This window comes from Haliaeetus albicilla, chromosome 26, assembly GCF_947461875.1.
Source record: "Haliaeetus albicilla chromosome 26, bHalAlb1.1, whole genome shotgun sequence".
Classification (NCBI taxonomy): domain Eukaryota; kingdom Metazoa; phylum Chordata; class Aves; order Accipitriformes; family Accipitridae; genus Haliaeetus; species Haliaeetus albicilla.
In genome coordinates, this window is record NC_091508.1 from 16089999 (window position 1) to 16116586 (window position 26588).

Genomic DNA, 26588 nt, shown 5'->3' on the forward strand with positions numbered 1-26588 from the left:
GAACAGCAACATGAGTTTTGAGAACAAAGTGAGCATTTCCCAGTTCTAGCCTTCTTGTGACTTTTTTCCTCCCCTTAACACTTCTCCAAAACACAGGAGTTCCGCCCACTTGGCAAGAGGGGTTGATGGTAGGGAGGATATACCTGTAACCATACCACGGGAGTCCATTCTTGTGTGGCCACAGTAAATATCCTCCAGAGAAGCACAGCTGCACATTAGCAGAGACTTGCTTGAATGAATCACAGAGTACACAGGCTTTGTCTGTCCCTCTGCTTTAGACCCCTCCCCACAACTTTTGTGGCAAAACAAGATACTTATTAGTGATGCTTCTGTGCCAGGTCCAGAACCAAGACTGCAGAAGCAATTATGTTCTCAGCAGCAGCCTTGTGACTGTTTTCTGGTTTCCAAGCACTAGGAAGACAGATTCATTTGATTCAAATTTGGAAATAATGTGCAGACTGCAGCATGGGCCTGACTGGAGACCAGGGGGGAAACTTATCATCAAGGAGGTCTTGGAGTAGAAATGGGCAGAAGGACATGAAGCCTGAGTCAAAAAGGGACAATGGATCTGCAGTCAGCAGAGCACTTTATCACTTAGAACTGCCCAAAGCAGCCAAATTTAGTCTGTGCAGTCACCCTCAGTCCTAACACCTGACATTGAAACCCTCATGCTCTCAACATAATTTTGTGTTTAGGACACTGCTCACTTTCACAGTGACTCTGCATTTAGAAGACTAAAGGTAATTCTGCACCTACCCATTACTGGGTATTGCTGCCACACTGTCTCCATTAAGAGTCCTCAGAAAACATCTGAATAATAGATGTTATAGTTGTCTCAGAATATAGTTTAAGAATTTGTTCCCAGGTTCATGCAATGTTTTATAGGCTCTTAAAGTGAATTACTGAGAAATGTGATAGCTGCTTTATTGAGACTGGCCAGTTCAACACAACTTCACATTTTGCCATTTACTACAGAAATGATACAAAACCTCTAGATACCAGAGCAGTTAAGTACAAAAATGCCGAACACCCAGACTTACCCAGATTTGATCATAAAACAAAACAAAAACCCCAAACCACCACAACTTCAGCCTTCTTCCCTCCCTACTTCTGAGGGTTTTTTCTTTTCTTTCAAAGCAGCTATTACATTGCACATTTGTATGCCCTCACTTCCTCTACCCTTTCTGTATCCAAATAGCCCCTGGATGCTGTAGAGAAGCAAAGGCTCCATGGGAAGAGTCTTAACATCAACCTGAATAACCACCTTTCCAATTAAAAAAACACCCAAAACAATACTGTTCATCAGGCAGTAGACAAAATTATCCAAAGTCCTACACCCCTTTCCCACAAGCAGGAAAGAGCTTTTAGATTCAACAACTTTCATATTCCAAAGCTTCTTAGAAATAAGGCTGTTAACCCATACTCTGTTGCAATTCTACATACATACTTCTGAGGCCACCTTATGTCAGTTCTAAACTGATATGGCACTAAAACATAATGGCCCAGTAATAGTCATTTTTGCAGGATGTGGCAGTCTTCAGATTCAATACTAGTCGCTAAGCTCCAGATCGTATTCAGGGTAGAGCTGCTTTGTAGTAACCCCTCGGATAACAGCTAGAAAAGAAAGAAATACCACTGCTTTAATTAAACAAGGATCAGATCAGTCAGAAAAGCTGTGTTTTCCTCCCAGTAGCCCCTAACTATCCCACAGAACCTCCCACAGCTAAGAAACCCATCTAAAGGTTTGCAGCTACGCTCCCCACTTGTCTCAACACTTTTCTTTTTTTAAGCATATGAAGAACAAAACTCACAAAAATTAGTAAGACTTATCAAATTTTGGTAATCCATAACACAGACTAAAATACCAGTAAATGATGATTATTTCACATGTTCAGTTCTAAAAACATCCCAAGAAAATAATGACAGAAGTGTTTGTGCTTACGCAAGTGATTGGGTAATATAAGCCTAGAATTGAAGAATCTTTAAAACAAGGTCTGCCTTCATGGCATGGTAGCCTCTCTCTCTCTCTCTCTGTCTATATGTCAACAGCTTTCCCCTTCCTTACCCAGCTTGCCCAGCAGCATCTGTCCGGCATCTTTAATATCATTATACTCATGGAGCAGAGAGATGTGCTTCTCCAATTCCTCCAGGCTGTAGCCTCTGTAACAATAAAACCAGAAAGGTCAAAAATGACACAGAGGGATTGCTGCTGCTGCCGCCACTACTGACCAAGCACAGCAAGGATATTTGAGATACCCAAGCCTGGCATGTCAAAAGCAGAACCTGAAGGCAGCAAGTACAGTTGCTGCAAGTCATAAACATGAAAGCTACAAATGAGCAAATCCTTATTTTGATTTTTTTTGCCACATCAAGACTTACCAAAAAAACCAATCCACCCGCATTCTCAGAATCAAGTAGAAACACAAATAGGCTGTGGTGAATTCAATTTATACGTATCTCTAATCTGCAGCTAGGGAAAAACAATTAAGCAGGTCTGTTTATCCTTGAGGATAAAACAAAAAAGCTTTGGAACAGCCTTTGTTGTTCTACCATTTCCATTCTATGCACTACACCTTATCTCAGAAAATATCACTCCTTTGCAACAAATAACCCACAGAGATTCCCTCTCTTTAAAAATCAAGCAGCAATTTTATCTCAAAACAGTTGCTAATAAGCAGCTGCCACAGTGTGTCATAAGAAACCACAATAAAACAGTTGCATTACCCTGTATGTGGCACTCCTCATGCCAAAGTGTTCTATAGGCCACTTGCTTGCCTGGAAAACACCTCTGGTTCTTGAACACAAAGGTTTAACCCACTCGCCTCAGACATAAAACAAGTGAACACTTGATCAAGATGAAACAAAAAAGGAAACAGATTTATCTGGGACTAAATTTGGCAGGTCATACAAGTCATGGTCTCAATTTTAATTCTCACATGAACAAGCTCTTCTGGTAGCACAGCACGTTGTAGTATCACAATGGTTAAAGCTGTTCATTCCCAGTTTATGTGTAATTACCTCTGGGGTAAAGTTAAAATCCTCTTATGCAAGCTCCTAGTAAAACTTGTTTTGCTTTACCAAGTAAACCGGAAAGAATTCCCTCTTGTCTTTAAGAGGTCACACAACTCAAAACAACCCTGTAACCAACATTGTATAGCACCATGATAAAAATGGCATAAAAGGTCAGCTTTTAGCTGTAATTCCTGGACCATACATTGTTTTAAAAGAACAAAAATAATTGAGGCATCACAGTGAACAGCAAGTTTGCCAAGAACATACTCGGACAATAATTGTGCAATTTCTTGGTCTAGAGCAAGGTCCTTCTGTTTCAGCTCTTTGATTTCATACTGCAGGGCTTCTTTGTTGGTTCCATTAGGCTGGCAGGACCTTGGAGACGGGATCTGTAGAGCACAGAAGACATTTAACAATAACTCAGCCCTGGATAAGATGCTACAGTGCTGGAGGGCACTAGTCAGAAAATAGTCTATGTGTCACTGGATAAAAAAGGAGAAAAAAAGGAAAGAAAAGAAAATATCTCCTGGGCAGGGAGGGGGGAAGCTCAGGTAAAATATTTACCAGTTTATGTAACGTTAGCCTGCTCCAGATCACGTTCGACAGCATTCTGCAGACTTACAGCGTAAAGAGAAAATAAAAAACAAAACCCACAACGTGACTTTGAAGAGAAGCTCCCAGGGCGACGCAGCGCTAAACCGGGGGGCCGGCGGTTACTCGGGCAACGACCAACTTCACCCTCCCGGAGAAACTCTCCCGGCCGGGCCGGGCCGGGCCACCGCCGGAGCAGGCCCCGGCCCCACGCCGGGAGAAGGCAAAGGTCGCTCCCGGTGGGAGCCACCCAGCAGGGCCCACCTCCCGCCCCTCCATCCCGGGCGGGGACTCACCGGTGACTTGAAGCCGGCAGTGCCGCTGCACCGGCCGCCACTGGAGGTCCTGGCAAAGCAGAGGGGCGCCGCGTCAGAGGCCGGACACCCCCGCCTCAGAGGGGACACGGCCCGCGGCGCAGCGAGGGAGCGGAAAGGGCAGCGGGGAACCGGCTCCTACCTCCTCGGCAGAGCCCGCGGCGGCGGCGGGTGGCGGGGCGGGCTGCGGCCCGCGCCCGGCGGGACCCCCTCGGCCAGGGCTGCCGCCTCCCGCCGGACTGGCACGGACTGCCCCGCAGGGCACGCCGGGAGTTGTAGTCTCCCGCCGCCGCGAGGCACGCCGGGAGTTGCAGTCCGCCCGCCCCCGCGGGGCACGCCGGGAGTTGTAGTCCCTCCCGCCGCCGCGGGGCACGCCGGGGCGGGTAGTTTCCCCCTGACAGGGTCCGGCGGTGGTTCCCGCGCCCGAGGCGGCGGGCAGGGCTGGAAAAGAAACTTCCCCGTGTGAAGCTGCAGGTGACGATTAGGTGAGGCAGAACGTAATTATCCAAATTACTACAGCCTAGGTGATTACACTCGGTGCCTTCAAAAAAAACCACCTCAGAGCCACCTCAACCCTGGGGCTGCAGCCTGGATGGGGTCTCAGGGAGAGCTCTGAGGGCCTGCGGGGTCACTCGCACAATTATTATTTTTATAGGGGAAAAGCTGCCACCACTCGAGGCACCGGCTGCCCCATGCATCCTGCCTGGCTGGAGGAAGCGCTCGCTGACAGGGCAGCGCAGCCGCTGGGTGTGCAGCCATACCCTTCGAAGGCCCTGGCCCTGCTACCGAAACCTTGCCACGCAAACCCCGTGCAGGTTCTGCGACCAGCGCAGAAGAAGCCTCTTTCCCGCAGCTCTCCTGGCCCGGCTGGCAAAGGTAAACGTGTCCCTGAGCAGCGCCAGGCACTGGCTGCAGCCGTATCCGATTGCCTGGGCTGACCACGCGAGCCAAACGCCGCTGTTGCCACGCTCAGAAGGTCAAAGGACTTGGGAATGGGATCACAGGCCAGCAAAACCCATTTGGGAATGGGATCACAAGCCAGCAAAACCCAACCGCCTGCGCTAACCGTGACTTCAAAGGCAGAGCCCGGACATCAAAGCGACGCACACAAAATAGAAAGCTATGCAGATTTGTAGGACGTGCCCTACAAAGGACGGGGGAAGCCTGCCCAGCTCCCCGGGCCGGTTTTAGCCGGGCCATTGAGTCAATACAGGAACGCGGGGCAGCGCAGGCTGTCCCACAGGAGGAGGAGGGAAGCGGGGCAGGGAATCCCACACAGAGGAGGAGGGAAGCGGGGCAGGGTGTCCCCCAGGAGGAGGCGGGGGGGGGGGGGCAGTGCCGGTCGCAGAGGCGGCCCCGGAGGGGAGCGGCGGTGAGGGGAGCGGCCGTTGGGCTCGGCGGGGGCCGGGCCGCCCGGCGGGAGAGCGGGCCGGGGCGGGGCGGAGCCTGGCGGCCGCCTCCGCCGCTCCCCGCCGCGGCTGACGTGGCCCGGGAGCGGGGCGGACATGGCGGACGGCAGCAGGCAGAGCAGGCTGGCGGCGGCCAAGAAGAAGGTGAGGGGCCGGTGGGGGACGGGACGGGCAGGGCAGGCGGCCGCCGCTGGGTTCCACGGGCCCCGCGTGGATCAGAACCGCCGGGCCGGGCCGGGCCGGGCCCGGCCTCCTCCTCCGAAGGGCGCAGGCCAGGCCCGCTCGCCGCCGCCGCCCCGCTCGCTCCGGGTCGGGCTGCGTTGGGGCCGCCGGGAGCCCCCCTGGGTCCGGCGCTGCGGCCGAGCCTTCCCGGCTGGCGGCCGCCCCCAGCCCGGGGAAGGCGGTCGGGGAGAGGCTGGGCCTGGGCTGCTGCGGTGCTGTGCTGTCTGCCTGGTTTGGTTTGTTGATCTTCCCTTCCCCCTACCCCTCACCCCCCCTTTTTTTTCCCTTCCCTCCCTCCTTAATTTTCCCCCCGGGGCGGCTCGGCCTCGTCCGTCCCGTCGGCATGCGCCTCCGCGTCAAAGTCATACTAATGGGAAAGTGTCCTGGAGCAGTTCAGGCTTCCATTTTGAAATCCTCCGAATAATGGGATCCTTCTTACTTGATTATTTCCTCACCTTGACTCTGACCGGCGGCCGCAGCCATGCCCTGCCCGCCCGGTGTCTGGCGCAGCGGGGGGGACGGGGGTGTTTTGTCTGAAACGGTGTGGCGGGGGGCTGGTGGAAGGGGGTCATTTACATAACTGGTTGGGACTCACTTGGTTTGGGGCTAAGGAGTTCAGTAACATACACAAAAACGCTGGAAAGCCTAGCAGGATTCAAGTTACAGCTTATCAGACTAGCTTTTCCTGGGCGAGGTGGATATGATTTAAAAATCAGTTGTAGATTGCTTCTCCTCATATTTTACACTTAATACAGTAGCTGTATTAATGTGTTATCTGCAGGGATTGTCATTTTCCTTCTTAAAATCTTTAATAGAGTGGAAGATCTTACTATCAGGCACTGCTTTTTCTTTTTGCATTCAGGATTAATTACCCCTTACTAATTTTTCCTAATTTGCTCTCAGTTATAACCCTAAAAAAACCCCAAAATATTTCTTTTAATCTCCTTTTAGTTGCAGTATGGAGTACCACATTGTTTTCTAAGAACATCATTAGCTGTATACAAAAGTTGAACGTTTACAACTCTGAGCCTCTTGTCATAAACCCATCACAGCAGTTCTTACTTTACGCTTCTCTGGACTTCTTTTGATTCCCCCACCCCCATAGGGACAAACTCATTGAAGAGGGTTTCTCTTGTCATTACACTCGATCTGTCTTTTTTACCCAGTGATGGTTTTCTTTTTTTTTTTTTTTTGACATTATGCTCATAGAAGGCATATTCTGTTTGGACTTCAGATTATGCTTTTTTCACAGCTGAAGGAATATCAGCAGAAGAATAACCCTGGAGCAACTGCAGGAACTAAGAAAAAACGCAAAACTAAAGAAGGCAGTAGACCCGAGACTCCCACCAACGATGACCGGCAGCCTCCAGAGAACGTGAGCGTCTCATTCCTTCTTCCAAATCATTTGCCACCTCCTTGTTCTTTGGTTTCACGAACAACATGATTAGAGCCGGGAAAGGGTTATGCTGGTGTAATAGATGAACGGTGTAGATGCCTGTATCGGCAGTGTATGAAGTGCGCTACAATAGTTAGCAACTACCTCTACTGGAAGGTGCAGGCTAGAGTCTGGGTATGTGCCGAAGTGGTGGCTGATCATACAATGCTGTCGTGCAACGCTGGGTGTGTCCAGAGCTGCTGTTTTGAGGTGCATGCTCCTAACAAGCTGGAGGATGCTGGTTTCTTTGGCTACCTTTGATTGACGTTTTCTCTCTGTCCTTTTCTGAGCCATTTCTCTTTCCCCTTTTCTTTCGCCTCCTTTAGATTCAGAACATTCTGAAGGTGCTGGTGTCAGACCTTAACCGCTCCAATGGGGTAGCCATACCCTCATTGGACAAGAGGAAGGTGAGGCAGTGCTCGTGTCCCTCGCAGTGACTCACTCTCCCTACTGCATGCTTCGGGTTCTGTTTACACTGACCTTGATTTTTCGGATGGAGCCTTGTCCTGACATATCCACTGTCAGTTGCTTGAGTTTTGTTGCTGTTTTTATTAACATGGAACTATTTGTTACCATGCATTTCCATTGCTCGTAAATGCTTGTTTCCTTCTGGTCTGTGTCAAACTTAACATGTGAAAAAGTGAACCTTGTCAAAAACACTTCCTTGAGACAGCTGAGCTTTGAGGAAAATCAGGAATTTGAGGTGAGGCAATAAAAACTAATCTAACCACTGAGGAAAACTGCACTCAGAAGAGGTAGTGTTTCCGTAGTCTGTGTTTCTCCAGATCTGCATGTCATTGCTTTATTTCCTAGAGCCTCGTTTCTGAAGGGCATGTTTCTGCTCATCTCCAGGCAAGCAGCTGCCCTGAGTAAGCTGTATAGTTATTCCAGCCAACCCATTTTATGACAGGTGATGAAACTTGCGCAGGTGATGTACAGTCTGGCAAGCACCATGGGTTTAAATATGTTTAGGCAGGAAGTCAGATACTTCAAGTCAAGCATTTACAGGCTTTAGCGTCTTCATGTTCCCAAGCTTCTGAAGAGGAAAGGGCAGGAAATATGCCAATAAGCAAGAGAAATGTGTTCAGGAGCAAACATAAACAGCCTTTTTTGAAAATCTATTTTCAGTCAGTCACTTTATTTAAATAGGGCTCAAATTGTGACAGTAACACAGGGAAGTCAAATTTTGTAGTGCAGAATTCTCTTCCCATTTTGTTGTACCAAAGCTCTGCTTTTTATTTTCACTTGCATCATTTTGGTAGCTTATTTCCCTACCATTGTTTCAGTTCAGTTGTCATAAAGTAACTCATTATTATGTTTACTGCAGATCCATGTGTCTGTAGCAATATAACTGGAGTAATCACCAGGGGTACCAGATAGATGCCGTGAAACCTGCAAGATGGAATGGAGTTCACTCTGAATTGCCTTTGTATCCCTTTTTTCCTTTTTTTGTGTGATAATACAGCAGCTGTTCTGTCCAACACACAGAGTGAACAGCAGAAGGTTCCTCTGACTGCATCTTGTATGTGTAGTTGCATATCAGTTCAACTTGAGTAACGTGAAGACCTATTGCCAGCTTTCAGGGTCCTGGATATGCCTGTCTAGCATCAGAAAGCATGTATCTTGATTGAAGTTTCACTCTTGACATGGGGACTATTTTCAGTTAATACTTGTAAGCTCAGTTTAAGTTAGATCTCAGAGAAAGAGATTTGGTTCACATCGGAGGGTAAGGTGAAGATGGGTGGTCCAGTGCTGTTGCTGAGATGGCATTCGGTCTTGCAATGAAGGCCTACCTGTGTCTACAGTATTAGTCCTGTTCTGAAAATGGAGAACATATTATTTCTATTCATACTTGTTTACCTGCCCTCCTCCCTCCCCCCTTTTCTTCCCCTCTGTTTCCTTAGCATGGAGAGATACATTTTGATCTGATAGGCTGTTATGGAATTTGTGGATTATTGTGTCTGGGATTTTAGGAATAATTTGAAAGCTAATTTTTAATTGCAATATGTAATGAAAGAAAGATTTCTTTTTCCAGTTGCCGTCTTGTAAAAATCCTGAGTCAGGAAAATGCTGTTCAGAAACTTACTTGGCGCTAATAGGGCAGAAAAGCTGATCGTTAGCATCTGAGCTATTGCTGCCATTGGTGTCTTAATGTGAGGCAGACCCCTCCCATCTCACCCACTTCAGCTTTCTTGGCTGTGAAACACAGAAAACCCAGCAAAATAGGAGCCTTTGTGTGAAAGCAAATGGATCCTACTATATGCTAAGATGAGCAGAATTACTGACTTTTTATTCTACATTATTAGAACCTCATAATGCATAATTTCCAGATCAGTGTCTTGCTCCTAACTCTGTTTCCAACAAATTCAGCTGTTCAAATAGTGTTGTTGGTTTTTGTTTTCTTTTTTCTTTTTTAAATTTATTTCAAAACTGCTTATTGTCAAGGAAGAAGGAAGGGGTTCTTGTGGTTAAGGCACGTTACTGGTTTTGCATCTTGAAGCGTTAAGCAAAAAGAATGTCCTGATCAGAAGAAATTAAGGAAATGTTTTTGAGATATACTTGGGAAGGTATTCCTTCTGTCCATCTGATGTTCTATACTGATGAGTGTCTGAACCAATAAAGGTGAAGTAATCTGTAACTGGAAGAAGTAAGGGAAATCCTGACCTTCCTGTAAGCATCTAACATATATTGCTCCTTGAGAGCACAAGTATCTCTCCTGCTAAAAAGAGATTGACAAAGTTCTATTTGTTTTCCTCTGCAGTCTTCCAGTTTACTGCTTTCATTAAATCTGTCTTCACTGTTACTGTATTCTCCCTGCTGCTTGATTCATGAGTGAAGTGCTGAGCAGGTAAACAGGGAATGCCAAGAGAGAGATTTCTTGTTTCCTGTGAAGTGCCAAGAAGGAAGTGACTGAAGTAAGAGGGAGCTCTTTCAGATAGAATAGCAGAGAGCTGCAAATACATTGGTAGGGTTGAATGTTGACAGATGATCTCATTTGCCTCATAGTGTTGTTAAATGCTGACTTACTGGAGCTGGATGATGAAATAAAACAAATTTCCATAAAATGCTAGAACACTGCTCTGGGCCTTTATGGTTTTCTGATGCTGTACAAGATAGATGAAATTGTGCAGTTCACTCTGGCTTGGTAGAGGTGTCATCAGATGCTATTCATCCTCCCATGGAGGCTGGATGAGAACTAGTATCGCTCTCCAGAAATAGTTTTTTGGCCCTTCTCTTTTCTATTTAGATTCTTCTAGTCATGGGATTCATAGCTCCATCAGGGCCACAGGCACCTGCTCCCAGCCACGCTGAGTTTGGCCTGTTGATGAATGTCCTGTTTCTAAACTTGTGGTTCATGGCATGCCACAAATTTCACCGAGTTTTAGACAGAGCATTTGAGTTTGACTAACCCAGTTTTCAAGTAGTCACTAACCTGTTCTTTTCCATCTTAATTTGCATACAGTGATCAGTGTTTTCCCCAGACACATCTTGAAGGTAGTGCTTTTCAGAGTGACTACCATCTGTCTTTGCCCTCGGTTGCTTTTTGGCAAATCTTTTGCAGTAAATCTAGTGTGTAAACTTAGAGTTGGGTGATGTTATTGCCCCATGTTAAAGAAGCAAGTTCGATTATGGGACACGGGTTCGTCAGACTGGGACTGAAAGGGCACAGGTCTGGGACTGTTTTTACGTGGGTTGATGCAGCCACTTGTTTGCTCTGGGGAGAACACAGATTCCTTTCCACATGTTTCTAAATGATCTATGTAGTTTTCCCAGGCAGATCACGAGGTGATGTGTTCATGTGTGTTTTCATTCATTTTGCATGAAGGCTGTAATTCCTGTGATGTGTTTTGTGACAGGCATACTTTGACAGTGATGTTGCCACTCGTAATGCTGAACAGCTTGCTACCGATGTCCCTGTGCTATCTAACAGCAACAGTCTACCTAGTTGTGGTTCTGTTCTGCCTGCTCCCGGGAGCATGCAGCTGACACAGGTTTGTGAATTATCATGAATATTGCCATTGAATCATTGAATATTGGTTAGCGATACCACTTTTTTTTTTTTTTTTTGAGAAAGATAATCTTCATAAATATGACATGACTAGTTCAGATTTTCTCCTATTAAAAATACTACATTCTCCACTCTCCCATCTAGTCATCATCTGTCTGTGAGAGCAGGGAGAGTACTAGCGTGTATATGCCCCCGTGTCTTCCAAAGCTGTTTTCCTTCCCCTTCTCTCCTGCTTCATTAGCAAAGAGTACCCCTAATAAGACAGAGGGTCTCCAGTCACTGTTTCCATTCACTACTTAAAGATTCAGTTGAAGTTTTTTCTAGCGAAGTGTTGATTATACTAAATAGTAACAGCAAACATAAAGCCTCTAACGCTTAAGTTTTTCCATTCCAAGAAACCCAGGCTCACACCACTCAGAAATTACATGTAAGCGAGGACTGAGTTGGTGGTTTTAAGTTCATCTTTCTTTGGGAAGCAGTAATTACAGGTGCTGTGGAACCTGAGCCCAGATGCAATCAAGTCTTAGTGACACATTCACAAATGTGACTCCCATCTTCTTTTACAGGCTTGTAAGTTTTTGTGTTTCAATCCACAGATTCATGAACCTGAGGATCATAAAAATGCTTTGGATGAGAACAGGTGGGTGTCTGTTGTGTGTTTATCAAACAGCTTTGCAACAGGATCCCAACAAATTAAGGTTTTATTCCTCCCCAGTGCTGTTCTGATTTGGCAGTTCTCTGGGAGAAATTTTCATTGCAAGGTCTTTCTTTGTTTCCAGGTCTTTCTCGTCAACAGAAAGTCTCCGCCAGTTGTCTGAACAACTCAATGGCCTGGTTTCTCAGGTATGGCCTTGTTTTGATCCATTTGTCCTATTAATTCTCTTGATGTTTGATGTGGAGCTTTAGGCAATCAGTTGAAGAAAACACCCTTCAATCTCAGAGGTGTCTGCAGTCATCCTACTAAAGCATATGATATTTAAGCATTGAGAGGCAAAAAACCCTGTTTTAGGAATGTAAAATTTCAGCAGTAGGAAGAAAAGCAGAGTGGGATGAATGAACAGCATGTGTTCATGGAAAGATGTATTCTTGATTTAGTGGAAAAGAATCTGAAGTCAGTCTGCATAATTCACATCAGCTTGTCACAGGGGTAGTCTGCATCTATCTTTAGCCAGAAAAGTATGTTTTCTGTGCCTGTGTGTGTGGTAATTTGAAGTGAAAGGTGCTATAAGAAGTACTACTGTGATAGTCAGTTCTTACTTAATAGTGATTTGTTGCCTTGGGAAATAAAACTGACTTACTTGATTGGTTTACTTCTAGTCTACGTCGTATGTGAATGGGGAAAGTGCTGTTTCTCCCACAAATATTAAGGAAATGGAAGTAAGTTGTTCTCAGTCTATCTTTTTTTTTTTTTCTTTTTTCTTATTTGCTGTTGATCACTTATTGGGACTCTGTGGTTAGAGCAGTGTTAATGAGGCCTAACTGAACACACAGTTCACATCGCTGTCTAGTGTTGTCTTGTGCTGTAATTGGGTACTTGTGATCAACAGTAGGAGGCAGGTATCGGAGGTGTTTCCAGTTTGGGGACTGGGGATAATCTGGCTTCCATGCAACTGCAGTTCTTATTTCTGATTCACTTTTATATCAAAATGAAGCCTTGGCAGAAATGGATAAAATATGTTGACGTCCCAGCTGCTTTTATTGAAACTGTAGATTTCGTTTTGTTTGGAGAATCTGATTATATCATACTGTGATAATGATTTATTGTTCTGTCCTTTTTAATTATTGCTTTTTTCCTCCCCTCCTCCTCTTCTGCTCCTTCCTTTTTCTCCTGTCTGCATGTGCCCATCAGACACGTTACCAGGAGCTGGCAGTAGCCCTGGATTCCAGCAATCTAACTAACAAACAGCTCGTTACAAAGATAGAGGAATTGGTAAGAAACAATCCAACCAACCAGTTTGACATTGTCTTTACTGCTCCTCCATGCTCTCTGGGTGTCTGCAAGGTTATGGGTTCTCTCATAGTGCCACAAGGAAGGCTGCTTACACAGCACTTTGTAAGGAACAAAATGGGCTGTATGGAAAACCTGTTAAGAGGATCAAAATCTAAGGCCACACTTGTGAATGTATTGGCTCATCTGAGGAACAAGAAATTAGTTTTGTTTAAGTATGCTCTGTTGATCTCATCATGCTTTCCCTGGATGATAAGCATCCTGATAAAACAGCTATGTCTGGTCTTGGTCTGAATCCTTGAAATACAGAATTCTGGTGCTGGCAGCAGTGTGAAAACCTGTTTCTGCAGGTGTGATGCTGTTCTAAATGTATCAGCAGAGTGGGAGCAGTAGGTCTAAGAGAGAGCCTGGGGCTGGTTTCTGATCATATCCTCAGCTTCTCTTGGCACGATGAATGAACTGCTTTGTCTTGTGGCCTGCATGGATTCCTGCTGCTGCTTTTCAGCCTTCAGGTTTAACACTGCAAGAAATGCAGCTAACTGGACTTGTTTCAGTCTGAAAAGAGCCTTCTTGTGTGAAATACTTTTCCCCATTTTGTTTCTCTCTAGAGCTACACTTTTCCCAAAGTTCAGCATTTCCCAGTGTACCCCATGACCCCTCTTCTTGTTTTATTTTTGGTTTTGGGTTATTTTTGTTCCATTCTGCTTGTCTTTTAGCTGGGCTGCAGAGGTACCTGGTATAATGCATTGCCCACCCAAGATTCTTCTTGTTTGGCTGCTTTTCTGTTTGCCTGGAACTATGGAGGGCCTTCGCTCCATTTGTGGTCTTGCCTTTGCTTTTCCAGGTTATGTTGTGCACTCGCATTGCTAGAATCAAAACCTCTAACTCATCACCCTTCCATCTGTAGTCATGTTTCAAAATGCATTGAAGTCGTAGCGGTAAAGAAACAGCTTGGCCAATGTTCATTCTTTGGGAAAGGGAAAAAATACTAATTAATGTAGTTACTTATGAGGCATCTGTGAGAAAACTGCCAGGGGGATGACAACTGCAAAAGGCAAACACAGCAGCACGGTTTTTGCGGCGGCTGCCGCTTTTGCCTCCTTCACTTCATAGCTGAAGATGTACTATGTACAGTCAACAAATCTCCAAATACTTCACCCGTAAGATTGAAATTGGCTAGGACGCAATTATCCCTTTTCTTTGCGTTTGGCTTCAGCTCTCTCATACCACCTTTTGCAAAAGCCTGCCGACATAAGTGTGGCTCTACATGACTTAAAGGCCAGTTGTTAAGTGGGATAAAGGTCTAACGTCTCAGTTAAATGAAAAGACTATGGTTTTTGTTTGGTGGTTTTTATTTTTTTTTTCGTAAAAGCATTTTTGGTGATTATCCTAGTACACCAGGATTACTGCAATTAATTGCATAGATGTGGGATGCAAGTTTAATTGAAGTTGGTGGATGCTCAGATATAAATATACAGGAGTTTCAGCAGTGGTATTGGAGGACAACTGTGGTAATGTACTGACGAATGAAAAAAATATCTGGCATATAAAGTATATTAGTGAAGGAAGCCCCAAATCTATTTTTTTAATAGCTAAGATAAACTTCCTAGTCTTCTAAAGAAGGATAATGGAAGTTTGCCTTAATTGAGCATGTATCCTACTTCATTAAAGTGAAAATGTGTTTCAGCAGTATGAGAGTATTTTCTCTTAATATTGGCACATCAATTTTCTTCCGTAGAAACAGCAGAACCAAGAAGCAGTGAATCAGCTGGAGAAGGTAAAGCGTGTCCTATTTTTGGGTAGATACAGAAATAACTATCTGTTTTCTCTGAGGAGTAGAAGGCATAGTGGACTGTGGCACAGGCATATGTGATCTTGTCTCATGTTAGATTGAGTTTCATTTGTAGCATAAGGCTGAATATTTTGACTTCATGAGTTAGGCCTGGCAGGTAGCATTCTTATTTTGACAAAAGCTAGTATTTAAATGCTCAAGTATTGGAGGAGTGCAGTGGAGGCAGGAGATTACAGTTTAAGTCCTTGCTAGTAGCTTGCATTCCAAACACTGCCACATTTATGCTAGCAGTGATTGCGCTATGCTGTCATTACCATTCTAGGATGGACAAATAATGAAGTAGTTCAAATAATGGAAGACTGAAGCATGTCTTTAAAAATACTGGTATCATTTAGATGCTGGAAGTACTACCAATGAATTACTGCTTTTTCAGTTTGACATAAAACTACGAGGGTTAACTATTTACATTTTTGTGCTGAATAGGCATCATTTGTTTATACAGGAAAAGAAGGAGTTTGAACAGAAATTTTCTAAAGAGCAAGCAGCACTGAGGGAACAGCTACAGGTAAGGCAGAGCCTCCATTACAGTAGTATCACCTGGCTTCTGCTGTTTTCTGGATTACTGACCACTCTGTCCTGGAAGCCATGAGTCCGTTCCTTCAGGAAAACTAGGAGGGTCAGTCAGCCAGACTGTACTTAACTGCAAGAGCTCTTTACCTTTACTGAATGATCCTTTTGAGGTAACGGTGATGTTGCAGTTACAAGCAAAGTTTAGCACTGAGCTGATTTTCCTTTCCCAAAGGTTCATATCCAGACTATTGGAATTCTAGTTTCTGAGAAGTCTGAGTTGCAGACAGCCCTTGGACATACTCAGCAAGCTGCACGGCAGAAATCAGGTAATTGAGCACTCCAGCTCAAGCTGTTGGTTAAACTGTGGATTTCAAGTCACAGGCATGATAGTTGCTGGCAGCCAGCTCACAACACTCACTGACTCCTTAATGAGCAATACTTGGCACCGTCACTGCTTCTGTCATCATAGCTGCCCCCAAATGGGAGCATGTTGATCCCATGGCAGTTGAGGTTCTTTTGTGCATCACTAAAGCCTTGTCAGCCCTGTTTGGGCCTAGTGACTACCCCAGACTGTTCCTTTCTGACTTTCTTCTGATTCTTTTAGAACTTTGTTCCTTCTTCTCTGCCCTCCCTCCCACACAGCTGTCACGTTAATGTAGGTTTTGCCTGAGCCTTTCATTCTGAACTAAATATGATCAATTCATTCTATTAAACCCAAACCAAACAACATATTGTCAATTGTTCTGCAAAGGAAGTTTCATCATCTCCCTCTAAAAGTGAGGAAGGTAGTTACAGAGAGCTTTACTGCCCAGAGTTGTTAGTGATTCACCTGTAGAGTCAGGAGTGGAACCAGGTCTACTGATTTACAAAGCTCTGTACTGCCTGAAGAGCTTGCTGACAAAGTAGAAAGTGCTGTTCAGCCAGTTCCAAAAAGCTCTTTGTGGTCTAGCCTCAACCGACTCTGCTCTGACTTGTTCAGGAGAAGCTGAAAACCTTGCTGCTCGTTTACATTCATCTCGCCAGAGGGTATCAGAGCTAGAACGTACTTTGTCCTCCATCTCCATGCAGCAAAAACAGTCAGAGAAGGTAAGAGTCTCCTCTGTTTATGCTTAACCAGCAGCTCTGCCTTTGGCTATTTGCTTGTCACTACACTACTGCAAAGTCTGTATTCCCTGCTTAGAGAAGAGGCAGAAATTAACCTTGTAAAGCCCTGTATTCTCCATGATTAAGGCAAACTTCCTTCAGGTTTTTGTGATCACTAATCATATGGTCCAGTTGGTGTCTTCAGATCTGGCACCTTACTTCATTAGTCTTGCCAGTTCCACACAACAGAAGCCTCGCTGAGACTTCATCCCAGGGAGGTCTCCATCAGACACTTCAGTTATTGATATTAGTCCAGAAGTTTGCAGAAATAACCCCATGCTCAGTTAGCAGCATTGCATTTGAAAAGACTGAGCGGACTTATTCCTGGCAAATTCAGGAGGTTCTAAGCAAACCTGTCCTAAGGATTTTGCCAAAGTTATGACCTCTTCCACTTTAGCTGATCTGCTAAAGATGAAATGAAGTATTTTTTTAGCATCTTATTTGTTTGGCTAAAGTCTGTAGATGAAACAATAATTTCCTTTTTCTCCAGCATAATAAAGAGTTAGTGAAGGAGCGAGACAACCTGAAACTGGAACTGTACAAACGAAGGTAAGTCCATTCTGCTTGTTACTGCAGAGTAACACTACCCTTCTTAGTATAGCCACAAAACATAGCAAGGGGCACGGACCACAGGTGGTGACTTGGGAGGTTCAATATTCAATGGAAAAACCAACCAACCAACCAAACAAAACTACCACAACAAAAAGTCACTAGATGTGACATTTCTGTGATTCTAGCTGCTCTGAGGAACTGGATCGTAAATTTATGACATGGACATCAGCAGACCCATAGTATATATAGTGGTGCCACTTTATTTTTTTTGTTTGTTTCAGCAAAAGTAGCGAGGAAATAAAGCAGCAGAATTCGGAGCTGTCAGAGAAAGTTCACTCCCTGGTTTCCAAGAATTCAGCTATGAAGTTGGATATGGAGGATTTGCATAAGAAACTGGAAATGGCTGAACTGATGATTCAACAGGTAACCAAAATACTTCTGGGATGTGAAGGCAGATCACACTGATCACTGGAAGACTTTGCTTCTGACAGTGGGGGCAAGACTTAACTCTTGTTTTTAAAGGAAGGCACAAAATCTCATCAAGACATCCTCTCAGTGAGGCCTCTGAGGAACAGAAAGTCTCTATTCTAAGGAGTTGGAGCAGTACATTGAAAGACATTGTGACATTGGTCTGCTAAAAGAATGTTATACAAGATGAGGGGGTGACTGAATGTACCAAGTGTGAGAATGCAGTGACTTTTCCTGCTTGTGTCTCGTCAGCATTTTGGTTACTCAGTTGTTGCGCAGTCTCGTTAAGAAACCAGTTGAGTAGGGGTGGCGTTTGTACCCACCCTAGCAGAAGGTGGTGAATTTGACAAGGGCAACTTGAAGGTCAGCTGGGGAAAGTTAGGAGAAGCAGCCGGTTAGAAAGGGAATGCATGAAGCCAGCTGTTAGCAGTTCAGAGAGCAAGCCTGGTAGTAAGGTGAGCCTGTGAGGGAAGAAACTGCTCTTTTTTTTCTTTCTTTTCTTTCCTTTTTTCTTTTTTTTTCTTCTTTTCTCTTCTTCCCCTTCCTCCCCCCTTCCTCCCCCCTTTTTTCCCATTTTCTTTTTTCTTTTTTTTTTCTTTTTTCTTTTTTTTTTTTTTCCTTTTTCCAGATAGTGGCTTAAGTGACACTTGAATAAAGCTAACTGCTACTCTTCTGGGAAAAGTACCGTGTGTCAACTGAACCAGCCTTGCTACTTAGTCCACTGACATGTTCCAGACATTGGCTTTAAATTCCTGACATGTTTGACAACTTTTAAGGTCACAGGCTTTTATATCATCTGATCCTGGTGTATAATACAGACTCTGGAAATGCACAGTTTCTGAGCCAAATTGTTTGATTAAAGCCTATTTTCTTAATAAAAAAAAATAGTAAATATAAAATTGGTAGGGAGGAGCTTCCCAGTTCAGCCTGTTTTACGGGGCTAAAATCTAAGCTTTTTTACTTTAATCCCCATTTTTTTGTTTTTTCTTTGAACTTCACTGTGAGTTGGAGTACTTTAAAGAACTATAGAAGGTTACAACATGGGTCATGTGGCAGGTTACTGTCAGGCAGAAGGCTACGCAGAAATAGAGCATTAATGTTGTTTTGCCATAACTTTTTGATTTTTGTTGGCAGTTCTCAAATCAGGCAGGGAGTCTGGATGCAAACCAGCAGTTGCAGATGGTACTGGAGGAGAAGGCGAGCCTGGAAACCCAGGTTGCTCAGGTAAGAGGTTGTACGAAATATGATCCAAATCTTGACATCTGCAGAGAAACTTTTGTGGCAGAATGCAGCCTGAGCCTTGCATTAACACTGGTTTCTTCAGGCTTTATCCCTTAAGCAGTCACTGCCAAATTTATTCAGCCAATACGATTTTCTTTGTATTTTATTTTATTTTGAACAGCTCTCAGAGTCACTTCACCAGCTCCAGGCAGAAAGAGATCAGTATGTAGAGAAACTGAAGGAGGAGCGGAGCATTTGGCAGCAGCGGGTACAGCAGCTCTCTGAGCAGGTAACATCAGGGGCAGTATCACAGCTGCTTTTGACAAACACAGGCAGGAGTAAATGCACCATGAACATTGGTTTAACTTTCACTTGTGTGGCCTTGCAGATCCGCACAATGGCAGAGGAGAAGGAGAAACACATGGCCCAAATTCAGGAGCTGGAAGCCAATGTTACAGAGCTGTTGAACAAATCAGGTAGGGCTTCCACAGTGGGGCTTCACATTGCAGAGTACCAGCTGGTTAACTCTGTCCCTGCTGTGCAGGAACTTCTGCACACGAAGTGCAAGTAGGTCTGATGCTCTGAAACTGTGAAGGCAGCTGAAAGCCTGGTGACCCTAAGAAACCTTTCATCCTAGCAAACAAGTGAACTACTTCAAATAATTGACCAGCAGGCTGCTTATGTCTTTAGTATCTGCCTGCCTGTACTGTCAGCCTCTCTGGCCCAGGAGTTTGGGAAAGCAGGATGCTCTTGCTAGGGCTGTGAGGGAGTTAGCAGCACATGGCAGGATGCTATGCTTGGTTTCGGGGTAGTTCTCTTTTGTTCTCTCAATGCCCTGCAGCGAGGATTGGATACTGTAGCTCGCGATACCTTCTGGGTCATATAGGTTGGGGTATGCTTTGCATATGTAATAGTGATGTGTATTACACAGACATCTAGCCCTTTGACTGAGCTGCTTTTGATACCATTTCCTCAGCAGTTAAGCCCATGGATATTGAGCCTTCCTCACCAGCAGGGCCCACAGCAGCTGAGCTGAGTCTGCAGGAAGAGATACAGCGGCTGCAGCAAGAGAAGGAGGAACTGCATGGGCAGTACCAGGCCCAGGTCCGGGACAACGAGCAGCTGAGCCACCTTAACCGGGAGCAGGAGGAGCGGCTGCTGGAGCTGGAGAAGGCTGTGCAGCGCTACAACGAGGAGTCTGTGGACAGACAGCAGATCCTGGAGGACATGCAGAGTGACAAGGCCACAATCAGTAGGGCACTGAGCCAGAATCGGGAGCTGAAGGAACAGCTGGCTGAGCTGCAGAATGGGTTTGTCAAACTGGTATGTCCTGCTATGCATCTTTTCCCACTGCTTCCCTCACCGCTGCAATCCTTTTGTAGCACAGATGTAAAAAGCGGGCAGAACTGTTATCCATCTCTTGCTCTGAGGCTATGGATTCTCTGTCTTCTCTGTGATACATACTGCCATGCCAGGAGGTTCCCTGTAATTCCTTACTTTTTCAGGTGCTCTGGCAGATGAAGCAGTATCTTTGTCCAGAGTAGTTTTCTTTTCCCTCTCATCCCCTGGCAGTCAGGCTGTTTCTTTCCCTGAGTATTTCTCCTGCCCTTTTACCCTTGAAGATACCCGTTTTCTGTTCCCTGTATTTGCCCATGAGGAAGAAGTTCTCAGTGGTCTTCTCTCCTGCTGCTGTCATTCTTATGTCCTGGAGCTGAATCCTTACTCTTGCTTGCTTCTTCCAATGTAACAGCTTCCCCTTTGGGGCCCTGGCAAACTGGCACATGGTCTAGCCGCTGATTTTTCTTTAGTCCTTTCTGAACTCCTGGGCTGTGTTTGGGATATTCATACCACCCATCTGCTTCGGAGCTGACAAGCTGTGTGATGTGTCAGGCCTCTTCTTGGCGCTGTCCCAGCACTGATTCCCCTGGCTCCTTCCTTGCTCTTCTCCCATCTTCTGAACCTTTTTTAAAGTTATTTACTGCTCTGAACAGTCAATTTATTGTCCTTAGTTACACCCCAGAATAACACAAGGGATGGCATCCTGTTGTATCGGGAATGAACATGGTTTATTGAGAGTATGCATTTATGTGGGTTGGCACAATTTCCTTATAAAGTGGTATTTGTCTTGCAGACAAATGAAAACATGGAGGTGACAAGTGCCCTACAGTCAGAGCAACATGTAAAGAAGGAGTTGGCCAAGAAGCTTGGGCAGCTGCAGGAGAACCTGGGGGAGCTCAAAGAGACGGTAAGCAACAGCCGGTGGGATGGCAGGGCAGGTACGTAGCAGTTTACGTAAACTGCTGGCAACTTTCCAAACTTTGATGGAAGGATGGAAATTGGTATTGTAATGATCAAGCTGGGAGCCTTCCCTCATCGTCTGCTGTCTGATGTGGGGGACCAGCATGTGGGGGCAGATGGTGGCTGCCTGCCTACTTGGTGGCTTTGGGGCAATGTTGACAGTTTGGATCACGTCACATGGATCAGCTTTTCTAGCAGAAATGGTTTGATGTGATGGTTCAATCTTGTTATGTTAGCTGGAACTGAAAACACAGGAGGCTCGAGGTCTGCAGGAGCAGCGGGACCAGTACTACAGCCACTTACAACAGTACACCGTGGCATACCAGCAGCTGTCTGCCGAGAAGGAGGAATTGCACAAACAGTTCTTGCTTCAGACACAGCTTATGGATCGGCTACAGCATGAGGAAGTTCAGGGGAAGGTGACAGTGGAAATGCACCTGAAAGAGCTGCAGCAGACCAAGGTAACAGTAAAAAGGGGCAAGTGGAAAGATGGGAGGAAAAGTGCTTAACTACATTAAGTATTAATTAAGCAAAGGGTTGGACCAGATGATCTTCCACAGTCCCTTCCAACCTGGCCTGTTCTATGATTCTATGATTACATCCTGTGCAATACAGGTGAATGATACTTGTCTGGAGCAGAAGCACTGCTTTTTTTTGTGTATGTGTGGTGTTACTGCCTGAAGATGTAGTGACTGTTTGCAGCCTGGCTTGTGCAAGTTTCAGTGATCTTGTGCTTCTCTCTTGCAGGAAAATCTGGAAGCTGTAGCTAAGGAAAACAAAGAGCTGCAGGCCCAGATCAGTCAGTTAGCAGCAGACCTGGATGGCAGGATTTTGCACCGGCTAGAGGGTGAGTAGCTGCAGCTGGTCTCTAGGGAGGAGGTAGAGCTGGGCTCTCTGGGGTATTACCTCCTTGTTCATCTTCCTCCTTTTACAGGAGATGGAGTTGAAAGTGAAGCAATGACTGAAGAAATCCAAAAATCTTCATTTGTGATCCCAGAGAAGTTTGAAAGCCATGAAGAAATGGTGAGTCTTAATGGGTGGAAATGCCTTTCGGTTTAGTTCTAAACAAATGTCTAGAAAAGCAGGCAGGTTAAATTGCAGAGATGTTCCACTGGGTGCATGGAGAAGGCTGTTGATCAGCTGTAATCCCTACCAGCTGAGCTGCAGTAATGAGGGAAGTGTAACAGTTCCTTGTGCATAACAGCAAAAAAATCAAGACTTCTGCAGCATCCTTGCAAGATATAAGCTGGAAGTCTGGCAGTGGCTTTAATTATGAAGACAACTCAGCTGGCAGAGTAGCTCTTTAATTATGATGATGAAGTTCTTTTTAGTTTGGAAGGCAATTTGGAAAGGATGTCAAATATCTGCTAGATTTTTCTGTAAGTACAGTCATAATTGGAAAATACTGCAATCAAACAGATATAATGGGAGCTAGTTTTTAACGTGCACTTTTGTACTGCTTGGGAATGAGAAAAGATGCAGTAGTCACTGCCTGATTTACTTCCAGGGTGGTCACTTAGTACTTTGGTTTCATACCCATAAATAAAATGGGGTGCACTGTTGCTCTGTTTGTCCCGAGATGCACCATTGATTGTGCTTCACACAGGAGAAGCACTAATGTGCATACTCTGGAATTCTTCCTAGGTCGCTTTCTTGACATCTGCCATGTCCCAAGTGGAGGAGGAGCGAGAAGACATGAGGCAGCAGCTAGCTGCTCAGAAACAGCAGTGCAGAAGCCTCCTGCAGCAAATAGCAGCTCTCAGGCAGGAGCAGCAACATAACATCACACTGGGTGGAGGTAAAAATGTGGTGCAGTTTGGGGACAGCCTGAATATGGAGGCATGCCTCGGCCAGCTGCACTGGCCTCTGAAACAGAGCCACGGGTTGTGTGAGTGCATCAGGCCCAAGGAGGAACTGTAAATTACACATGTCACTTCCAGGTTCCACTATGGATACTGTTCCAGTGGAGGTTCACGAGGCTTTGAAAACTGCTATGGAGAAACTACAGGTAAGCAAAGGATCTCATCTTCTTTCAGCCCTGCTACACTGCTCAGCTAGACTTTGATCCAGTCAGACTCTTAAAGCACACAGACAAACTGTAGGGCAGTAAGTAGCAGATGTTCCATAATACTGAGCTGCTTCCTAAAAAGCTCATCACTGCTTGTGTCACACAGGAAAGCTTGCAGCAGTAACTCCCACCCCCAGAGACTGAGTGTAAGGGCCTAACACTGACCTGTGGTCTTTTTCTAAAGAAACAGCTGAAAAACAGACTTAATATCTTCACCCTGCTGGGATGAAGCAGGTGGTCTGCAGTCTTGGAGCCCAGTATGACCAGAGCTGTGCTGTCCCCCAGCAATGAGGAGGTTAAAAGGCACTTTGATTCATGCAGAGATACTTTTTTACACCTTCTCTAGCTCTCTCCATTCTGTTCCCTTTTTGCATCAAATTGGTGACAGGTTGCAAGGGCAGCAAGATTTGTTCCCTAGGCTCAGGACAGTGTGAATGGAGGGTGTTGTCTTTAACATAGGTATTCTCTGTACGTGAGCAGTTCAGATGATTGATAACAATTTTTGTGTTCAGTCCCGTTTCACAGACCTAATGCGTGAGAAAGCTGACCTGAAGGAGCGGCTAGAAGAGTTAGAACATCGCTGCATACAGCTGTCTGGGGAGACGGACACTATTGGTATGTTTAGGCAACACCAGTACAAGCTAAAATGTGCTCAGTGCATTATTTGGGGAACAGAAGGTCCCCAACAGCTTTTGGAGCTGGAGCCCTCCAACTACCAAGCAGTTTATGATGTCTCCTACTGCTGCCTAACTAGGCTAGATCTCCAATCCAGGGTTGGATTTGCTGGGTCCTCATGCCACATATTCTATGCTCATGGTAAGGCTTGTACCTCAGTCTTGCTAACGCTTACTCCTTATGCTTCTCTTGTATTCCAGGGGAGTATATTGCATTATACCAGAGTCAAAGGGCTATCCTCAAACAGCGACACCAGGAGAAAGAGGAGTATATCAGCAGATTAGCTCAGGATAAGGAAGAGATGAAGGCAAGGAATCTTTTCTGTAGTACTACTTCCAAGCAGGGCAGGCCTGGGGAGCACTTGCACAGTCCAAACCCTCACATGTTCTTCAGCTAGCTTTAACTTTGAAATTGCTAATTTTGTGACAGAGGCAGGACTGCAAACTGTAGTGCAGTGTTTGTGCACGTTTCATAGGCTTTCCTTTACTTTGGTGCAGATGAAACTACTGGAACTACAGGATTTAGTGATGCGTCTGGTCAGGGAAAGAAATGAATGGTACAGCAAGTATGTAGCAGCAGCTCAAAACCCAGAGCTGTTAGCAAGCCAGAATGAAAGTGTACTTCCAGTGGAGAGGCGCATTGAACTGAACGCTACTGATGGAGAAGGTAAGCTGCAGCTAGGATAAGTTCTGTAACTTAGAATAACCCAAGGTCTCACTGTTGTGCGTGGATGCAAAGAGTTATGTGCCTGCCTTGTCTGTGCTCCTTACAGGGTTACGGGAAGTGAATTTATCAGATGAAGCAGAACAAGAGGCTGCTGTTCTTCATCAATCCGGTTTCTCCCCTATTGACAGTAAAGCTGCTCAGCCAAGCCAAGAGGACCCCACAGCAAAGCAAATAATGCAGCTTCTCAGAGAAATCCAGAACCCTCAAGAGAGGCTGGGCTCCCTGCTGGAAAACCCCTGCATTCCCTTCTTCTACCGTGCTGATGAGAACGATGAGGTCAAAATCATGGTAGTTTAAGTGGCGCTAAATCTTATTTACAGCAATTTTCTATGAGCCTGAAAGGACTTAACTGACCTGTATGTGCCCATACCTCTGCTCAGTGCCCTTGATCAGAACAGATTCTTAAAAGACATCAGGAAAGAGGGATTGCATCAGATGAACTTGAGCGTCAGACCTCATCTTCCCTTTCTCTTTCTTCTGTTACTTGGTGTGCTTGGAGTACAGGCAGACTCAAACTAATCCTGGGAGGCAGCTGGTGCTGGCATTTCACCTGGGCCAGGTGCGCAGGCCTGGGGGAAGGGGATTCCAATGACTTCGGGCAAAATGACTTAATCCCTTATCCCAGCCTCTGCTGCCAGCAGCCAGCTTCACAGCAGTGACCGAGCAGCAGTTCTGATCCATCACTCATGACTGTCATCAGCCTAGTTCCTTCCAGGGCTCCCAGAGTAACTAACTTATTCTGGTAACAAATTCTTTGGACTCTCAACAGGTTTTGTTTCAGACTATGTATCTTAAACTTCCCACTTCCTTCTGCAGACTGCCTCTTGCAACTGTTATCTGAAACCAGCCTTGTCAGTCTTGAACAGCCAAAAGATAGCGGCTCCTGGCTCGCTGGGCAGCACTGCAGACCCATTTATTCTCATGGCTAGGGGAAGGGACCGAGGGTTGCCTTTGAGTCTTTTTGGTTACTTGACAAAGCTTTATGTGATTCTTGGGAGTGGGGTGGAAATGTAACTGCACTTTGAAGGATGATGTGTTTCACTTGTATGTGTCTGAAGGTTTTATTTATTTTAAAAAATGGGAGAAATAAGTAAAAGGAAACCACTTAATAAACATGCTTTGTTTTGAATTTCTGGACTCTAGGGGTTCTAGTTGTCCGTCACTCAACTTCCTCTTCTCCCATGTTGGTAAGGAATGCATTAGATGGGTGGAATCCCAAGATCCTGTGGCCCCTGTGTAAGTTCCTGGGACACACATCAGCAATAGAGGTAGCACCTGGCACTGCCTTGAAGCTGTAGCCCTAATTCTAAGGAGAAAACAAAACATGGTGGGAAGAGAGAGTCCCCTGCAGCAGCAGCAAAGCAAATCTCTTGGGGGTGTGAAGTGAACTGCATGTGGCTATCCCTGCAACTAAATTTGCCTTTCAGGCAAGAAGTGCCTGTTCTGAGGATGGTTAGTTTCAGCAGTGGCATTTTAAGGAAACCTGCAGGGGAGGCTTAAGGGACCTGACCATCACAGATGCACAATCCAAACACACAAGCCTGGGCTAGTGCCTGCAGAAGCATGCACCACATCCCCGTTAACCTGCCACAATAAGAGAGATGCAAGCACAGGAATGCAGTAACATTTTTGGGTTCGTCAACAACAAAGAGAGACCATTCTTTCCTCCTGTGTTCAAATTGGTCAAGCTTCACAGCAGCACAGTAGAGAGAGCTTTTCTTCTACTGCCAGAAGCAGATTAAGTGTGGGTTGGTTTTTATTTTTTCTTAAATGGTTCATCTTGATGTTTCCATATACAACTGAAAAAAGTGTACACAGAACAATTAGTGCTTTCCTGTGAACCCACTGGGGAAGATGGAAGATCTTTTTTGAACTCCTTTCATTTGTTGTCTGTTACTGGCACAACACAAGTGACATGGGCTCCCAAGCTCCTGGCTGCATGGGTCTGTGTACATAGTGCATCTGTGTAAAATGCTGTATATTCCTTGAAGAGAGAAACTGAGGCTTCTGCAGTGTTTATGCCTGCTCAGGCTGTTTGTAAATCTGTATCATAACTAATGGGGGCAAGGCTGTGATTTAATACAGAGCATTATTATAAATGGAATAAATATTTATTGGATGTGCTACTCTAGTAC

The 26588-nt window shown here is 45.3% G+C and overlaps 2 protein-coding genes across 10 annotated transcripts; one reads left to right on the plus strand and one right to left on the minus strand.

The window, feature by feature from the left end:
* Positions 1–899: 899 nt before the first annotated feature.
* SWI5 (SWI5 homologous recombination repair protein) lies at positions 900–5424 on the minus strand. Its single transcript, XM_069771013.1, has 7 exons — positions 5129–5424; positions 4060–4399; positions 3900–3948; positions 3577–3629; positions 3280–3401; positions 2066–2160; positions 900–1614 (listed from the first exon to the last, which is right to left on the minus strand). Exons 1-7 carry the CDS (start codon positions 5422–5424, stop codon positions 1550–1552), a joined length of 1020 nt encoding a protein of 339 aa, XP_069627114.1. The 3' UTR covers positions 900–1549.
* GOLGA2 (golgin A2) lies at positions 5349–25582 on the plus strand. 9 transcript variants are annotated; one of them, XM_069772072.1, is made up of 28 exons: positions 5349–5470; positions 6801–6923; positions 7310–7390; positions 10841–10975; positions 11589–11632; positions 11772–11835; positions 12310–12369; positions 12842–12922; positions 14679–14717; positions 15235–15297; positions 15535–15628; positions 16252–16388; positions 16936–16994; positions 17279–17420; positions 18600–18689; positions 18868–18975; positions 19075–19162; positions 19663–20009; positions 20818–20931; positions 21221–21445; positions 21732–21831; positions 21919–22007; positions 22629–22782; positions 22925–22992; positions 23565–23667; positions 23928–24034; positions 24225–24393; positions 24500–25582. In XM_069772072.1, exons 1-28 carry the CDS (start codon positions 5423–5425, stop codon positions 24748–24750), a joined length of 3183 nt encoding a protein of 1060 aa, XP_069628173.1. In that variant the 5' UTR covers positions 5349–5422; the 3' UTR covers positions 24751–25582. The 9 variants fall into 9 exon arrangements, with proteins under 9 accessions (XP_069628173.1, XP_069628174.1, XP_069628176.1 ...); XM_069772073.1 differs by having other exon boundaries at positions 19666–20009; XM_069772075.1 differs by having other exon boundaries at positions 16282–16388.
* The last annotated feature ends 1006 nt before the right edge of the window (positions 25583–26588 follow it).